General features: G+C 58.0%; 1 protein-coding gene across 1 annotated transcript; it reads left to right on the top strand.

Annotated features, from left to right (window-relative positions):
* The first annotated feature begins 555 nt into the window (after positions 1-555).
* HES1 (hes family bHLH transcription factor 1) lies at positions 556-2,530 on the top strand. The gene is made up of 4 exons (XM_048865126.2): positions 556-797; positions 964-1,059; positions 1,202-1,289; positions 1,813-2,530. The coding sequence occupies exons 1-4, from the start codon at positions 693-695 to the stop codon at positions 2,307-2,309; spliced, it is 786 nt and encodes a 261-aa protein (XP_048721083.1). The 5' UTR covers positions 556-692; the 3' UTR covers positions 2,310-2,530.
* Positions 2,531-6,621: the final 4,091 nt, after the last annotated feature.

Here is a 6,621-nt window from a genome sequence, read left to right as displayed (position 1 = left end):
CGGGGTCTTTGTTTTTCCTGGTCAAAGCCCGCGGCAGGGCCGGCAGGAAAGGCCCGGCAGGACCTTTGCATGACGGCTCTGAGCACGGATCAGCCCAGGCACCGCATCGACGCGCCGCTGGACCCGGCTCCGCGAAGGAAAACCATGACTTGCCCGGGGGTGTCATTTTGCAGGTTGCTAATTAACGGGGCATGCATGCAACTCCTTCTCGGACACCGGGCAGGAAGGGGCCCCCGCGCTCTCTGCCACCGCAGCACCAGGGACACAGACCCCCAGGGCGCTCCCAGGCCCCGGCTGAACGTAAAATACCAGAAGCAGCGGGGCACAGAAAGGGTTAAACGCCTTTGATTGACACTGTAGCCTACGGTGCCCCGGGCCCAGGCGTGCGCCATTGGCCGCCGGTCGCTGCGCCTGGCAACCAATGGGTGGGCGCCGTCCACGAGCGGGGCCGCGTGTCCCTGGCTCCCATTGGCTGAAAGTTACTGTGGGAAAGAAAGTTTGGGAAGTTTCACACGAGCCGCTCGCGTGCGGCCCCGGCTATAAAGAGCGGCGGCCAGGGACGCCGGGGGACTCGCTCCGCCGGCAGCCGCCTCGCCCTGGCCCCGCGGCTGGAGCCCGAGCGCCGCAGGGTCGCGCCCCGGGGAGGGGCCCGCTTGCAGCCGGCAGAGCCCGGTGCGCGGCGCTGCGGGAAGATGCCCGCGGACGTGATGGAGAAAAACGCGTCGCCGGTGGCGGCCACCCCGGCCAGCGTCAGCGCGACGCCGGACAAGCCCAAGACCGCGTCCGAGCACCGCAAGGTAAAGGCGGGCGGCCCGCGGCGGGGGGGGGTCCCTGTGGGGCTCGGCCCGGGGAGCCGCTGGGGGGGACTGCCCGCGGGGCTGGGGCGGGGGTCCCTGTGGGGCGGGCGGGCTGGGGCCGCTGCGGGGGTCGAGCCTGGGCACTCACCGCTCGCCCTCTCCGCAGTCCTCCAAGCCCATCATGGAGAAGAGGCGACGGGCGAGAATCAACGAGAGCCTGAGCCAGCTGAAAACCCTCATCCTGGACGCCCTCAAGAAAGACGTGAGTGGGTCTGCGCCCCGCGGGGCGGCTCCCCGGGGGCCGCGTGCGCGCGGGAGCCGGGGGGCGCCTGGCCCGGAGAGGCCCGAGCCCCCCCCCGGGAGCCAGGCTCGCCAGCGGGCTCACGTCTCCTCTCCCCCCGCAGAGCTCGCGGCACTCCAAGCTGGAGAAGGCCGACATCCTGGAGATGACCGTGAAGCATCTCCGGAACCTGCAGCGCGCCCAGATGACGGGTGAGTGGCCGGTGCCCGCTCCCGGGCGAGGCGGGTCCGCCCGCGGCGCTCAGGGGCCTCGCTGCCTCGGTTCCCACGCTCCGCGCTTGTGTACCGCCCAGCGCCGAGTCCCGCCGGGCCGGGGGCTGCCGGGGGGGGGTGAGGGGAAGTCGGTGGATCCGGGCCAAGGCAGTGTCTTGCACAAGTCACAGCACTGCGGGGGGGTGAGGTTAACTCACTTTCAAGGAAACTGGGAGAGGAAAAGGAAAACCCAGTTCTGAAGCCCTTTGCAGGTGTAAGCCGTCAGGCGATGGGATGCAGGGTCTGGGGTGGGAGTGAGTCAGGCAAAGCCGGCTGAAGGGGACAGGAGGAAGCGGTGGGATACAGGACCCTGTGTGCCCCCGGGGGAAGGGGGTGCAGGTTATAGCGTGAGATACGGTGTCATGGGGAGGGGAAGGAGCCAGGCTGGAATTGGAGAGGGGAGGGCATGCCTTGCTCCACTTGCCCCACAGGCTCTGATCTACGTCTCCCTCCTGCCCCACAGCTGCTCTCAGCACGGACCCCACAGTGCTGGGCAAGTACCGGGCCGGCTTCAGCGAGTGCATGAACGAGGTGACCCGCTTCCTCTCCACCTGCGAGGGGGTGAACACCGAGGTGCGCACCCGGCTCCTGGGGCACCTGGCCAGCTGCATGACCCAGATCAACGCCATGAACTACCCAGCACAGCCACCGCCCCTGCCCCCGCCCGGGGCTCCGCACGCCTCCTTCGGGCAGCCACTGGTGCAGATCCCCGCAGGGGCAGCACCCCCAGGCGGTGGAGTGGTGCCGCTCAGCGGGATGCCTTGCAAGTTGGGGAGCCCGGCGGGGGAGGCCACCAAGGTGTACGGCGGCTTCCAGCTGGTGCCTGCCTCCGACGGCCAGTTCGCCTTTCTCATCCCCAACACCTTTGCGCCTGGCGGGGCCATGGTGCCACTGTATCCCAGCGGGGGCCCCGCCGGCGGGCCTTCGCTCACAGCGGACTCTGTGTGGCGGCCCTGGTGAGCCAGCACCGGTAGCAGGACTCTGGACTATCATTACCTGTTCATATTGGATTGTGCCTCTGTACTATAGCCCCTCCGTGGGGTGGGCCACTCGTGTTTTCCATGAGAGCTCCCTTGCGCCCTCCCCCCCTTTTTTAATGTGACACCAAAGATCCTGTCTGAATGCTCTTCCGATACAATAAATGCCTCGCTTCCTTGGGGAAGTTATTTGACAATAATAAACTGTCTGACTTGCATCTGGGAGCCCCTGCCTGCTGTGTGAGCCCAGGGGTTGCCCTGCAGACAATGCCGAGGCAGGCACTGTCTAGCTGGAGCTGCCCCTAGATGTTCTCTGCCCAGTCAGACAGGACAGTCTGTACAGATCTGACCTGAAAGCAGCCTGTGCACAAAGATCTCACTTCATTAGCAGCAGTTTAGTTCCTTTTAATGAATCTGATCAGGCGCCCATGGGAAGCGCTATGTTGTTCTGTTACAAAATTACAGTCACTGAGCCAAGTGGAGAGTGAGGGGAGATGGATTGATCCTGCCAATGAAGTCTAAATTCCAAGTTGAAATTGCAAGCACAGATGCGAGGAGAGCATTACATGCAATTAGGCCTGCTTCTTCAGGGTCTTAACCTGCTGTAAGTCAGATGTAGCTCTCCACTGAAATAAAGCAAGCTACAGAATCAGATTCATAACATTAAGAAAAGTTTACAAAAACACCCACTCTCTTCCACCGCCCCAAGAGCCGGCTGAGGGGTTTTGTTCCCTGGCATTACTCAGCAGGAGCTTGGAAAGCCATAGCGCACCAATTGAATTAAACGAGATCCATGCTTTCCTTTCAGGAGAGCTGAAAGGTGCAGTCCTTTCCCCTTGGCTAACAAGCCAGAACCGAGTCCGGCTGAGCTCCCTGATTAACACAGGGCATGCGGTTTTGATTAGGCTGTGCTTTGCCTGAGCCCTAACGCAGAAAACGTGGGTAGGGGAGCAGCACTGGTCTATTGGGCAGATGATCTTCCCTTATAAATACCAGCAGCAAGCGCCCCCTTTGACTTGGTCATGCCCCATTTCCCGGCAAGATGTGAGCCCCAGAGAGAGGCAAATGGCAGGCTCGGATTTCAGCTCACATAACCCTCCTTAACAAGTCCTAACTCAAAGCGGACAGCTTTAAACCATGCCAGGATCTGCAGGGAATTCCTTCCAAATCCCACCACAAAGACACGTCGGATTTTGTCTGGATTGGCCAGGTGCTTGACTGCATCCAGGTGTCGGGGAAATGAAAGCCAGAAGGACTGCGAGACCAGACAGATCATACCTGTAGCCCCCCTTCCACACACATGCACTCACCCACCTCTGTTCCCCCCTCAGAGAGAGCTCCTTGGAGCTGCTGCTGGGGAAGGGGGAGGGCTAGTGCCCAGGGTCAATCTCTGCAGGGCTTCCTGCACTGCTTTTCTGTCTCCTTTCCAAGGACTATGAAGACAAAGCCCTTAGACCCCTTGAGCTGTTCTCAGTCACCACAACTCAACATCCCCACTAACACACAAGTTCTAAGTGCAGTCGTTTCCCCTTCTGTCTAGGGGGAGGGGTGCCCCATGAAAGCCTGAGGAAGAGCTCTGTAGAGCTGGAAAGCCTCTTCCTTCCACCCACAGAAGATGGTCCAATAAAAGATATACCCTCCCCCACCTTGTCTCTCTGCAATACTAATAACCTGTCTGGCTCTCTACACATTTTTCCTGTGCACACTTCACTGAAGCAGCTAAGTGCCAAATTTGTACGATACAAACACAGTGCTCCTCTCCTCTCCTCTGGGATCTGGGCTGTTGCCCCATTTCCTCATCTGGCTGCTAGTCACTTCCTCAAGTGCACCATGGAAAGCAATGGTGGGGTACTGGCGGGAGGGGTCAGTTCTGCATTCCCCGTCAGGCACAACTCCAGGCCTTCACGTACCCCAGTTCGATACAGCAGAGCTCCCTGACGCCCAGGGCAGTTCTGCCAAAGTGCAGTGCCCTGAGGGGACATGCAGGCCCCTGCTGTAGGCTTCAGCCCTGGATGAGTTACTGTTTTCAAATAGAAATTCTTCCCCCATTTACATCCCTTGCTACCTCACAGACAGCAAATGGGGTTTCATTGGGAGAAAACTGGGACAGAATTCAGCCCTTAAGTTTCAGTTTAAAAAATACTTTATAGGGAAGAGTAAAATATCTATATTAGGCTCTTCTTAATGCACATTTCCTATTTATCCTTGCTAGCAATTTATTGTAGTGTGTATATTGAAGGCCTGTTATCTGCTGCCTTGCTCAGTTTTAGCTGGCTCTACCTTCTTGTTTAAACCACGGAAAAAAAAATATCACTTAACACGGGTGTTGGAATCACATGTATTTAGTAACACAGAGCACCAGAAAGGAACAGCTTGTTTGGGTAACTGACAAGGCTACAAACTGTTCTGTGTCTGGCTCTTAAGACATCAGTATTTGGTTTCCAAAGACAGATGTTTAAACACATTGGATTAATTCTGTTCTCACTAACAGTGGTGTAACTCCACTGACTTCTGTGGGATGTCGCCTTATTTACACTGATGTCAACGAGAAAGGAATCTAATCCATTTTAACTTTTATAAACTGTTCACAGATACATGCGTTCCTCACCCCGTCCCTTATCGGAGAACCACGTCGCACCAGCTCTGGCTCCAGCTGGCCTGGAATTGAATTTATGCAAATCCAATGACGGATCATCATTAATAGTTCTGTCCTCTTCCACTGAGCAGTTCCCATCCCCTCTGTGGAAATATTTAGTTAAATGACGAAATCTATTTGAAAAAGACTGTGATGGGCTATGGGAGATCATGTAGCACATCTAGTCCTGAAGTTAAAGACCAGGAAAACTCAATCAGGACGGTGTTTAAATATTCCAACAGAGAGAATTTGGGCCAGATCTTGGAAACCCTCCCTTGCCAGAGCTGTCCTTGGGACTAGTGACCGAGCAAGGTCTGTTTTGGGTTTGCAAGATCAGGCCCCTAAAAAAAAAAAAAAAGTAGTGACGGGCCAAATTCATACCCAGGGAACTGTACTGATGGCAGCTGAGTTACACTAGGGTTGACGTTGGCCCAGCAAACTGAGGGTCTGGTCCCAGAAACTTTTACTCTAGTGAGTAATCCGTACAAATACGCCAGGCCCACTGCACTGGACGGCCCTAATCTCATGCCGAAGCGCATGGAGAATCAGCCTTTAGTTCGAAGGAGAGGGTCGGTCTATTTCGGTGTGCTGCGCCTACGTTCATCCTGCCCAGTTATGAATTAAAGCCCAAAGTTTGAAGAGTGGCCTGTCATTGGGGGTGACCGTTATTAGGCACCTTGATGTGATTTCCACAGGTGCTGAGCGCCCACAACATCATCCGAGACGCGGAGTGACTGGGAAAATCAGGGCTTAAGCTGGGCACCCAAAAAATCACTCCCTGCTTTGAAGATGTTGAGCTCGGTGGCCAGGAGAGGAAAGAAGGCCTCCATGATAACACCCACCTGCCCCAACTCACCTGGATTTCACTCCCCTCGTCTGTGACTCCACATGAGCCATAGGAACCCAGGCCAGGGTCCCCATTAGTGCTTCAACAAGAGGTGATCCTAGCCAGCGTGTGACAGCAGCTGCCAGACCCGGCTGGGATTTCCTCAAGTGTCTCGGACATTCCGGGGGATCGGGCAACCAGAGCCAGCTCCTGCAGTAAACTCAGCCAGCAAGTAGGACAGGCCTCAGCCCAGCCAGCGGCGTGAGGATAAGCCTCAGGAGGAGGCTGAGGAGGGGCCCTTCCCCGCCGAGCTGGTGATTAGGGTTATTAAATTGGTAGGCAGCAGCTGCAAACCGGGACCAAAGTTTGCTTCTCGGCGGCACATGTAGGGCCGCCCCCTGGCTGGGATGCTGAGGAGAGCACATTGGGCAGGGGGCCCAGGGGTGCTGCTCCCCCATGCAACTGCACCACCCCTGCGGGATCCATGTCCACAGGGGCTGGCCCAGTTGATGGGCCTTTGCCCGCAGCAGCACCGCGAGGGAAGGGTGCCCAATGCACGGGGCTCTCCCTGCACTACTCATCCCCCCAGGACACCTGCCTTGTCGCACCACGCACGCCCACTGCCCGGGGACCTGCCGCCGCGGCCGGCTCACTCTCCACATGCTCCCTGCCCAGGGCGGAACCGCCCCTTGCTCCCCGGGGCTGCCGGGCTCACAGCCCAAGCTCCGAGAGCCGCACAAGCCCGGTGCCAGACCAGGCACTGGGAGCACTGGTGGGCTGGACTCACTCCTGCCAGCTCCAGAACCTGAGGTCAGGAGAACAGAGCGACCCCCC

This window comes from Caretta caretta, chromosome 9 (assembly GCF_965140235.1).
Source record: "Caretta caretta isolate rCarCar2 chromosome 9, rCarCar1.hap1, whole genome shotgun sequence".
Taxonomy (NCBI): Eukaryota; Metazoa; Chordata; order Testudines; family Cheloniidae; genus Caretta; species Caretta caretta.
This window is presented reverse-complemented; position numbering and strand designations above follow the sequence as displayed.

Bases quoted from the DNA above. Each gene is read 5' to 3' on its own strand.
- HES1 (XM_048865126.2), top strand. From the start codon at position 693: ATGCCCGCGGACGTGATGGAGAAAAACGCGTCGCCGGTGGCGGCCACC. The intron at 1,060-1,201 runs GTGAGTGGGTCT...CTCCCCCCGCAG, and splicing joins TGGACGCCCTCAAGAAAGAC to AGCTCGCGGCACTCCAAGCT. The intron at 1,290-1,812 runs GTGAGTGGCCGG...CCTGCCCCACAG, and splicing joins GCAGCGCGCCCAGATGACGG to CTGCTCTCAGCACGGACCCC.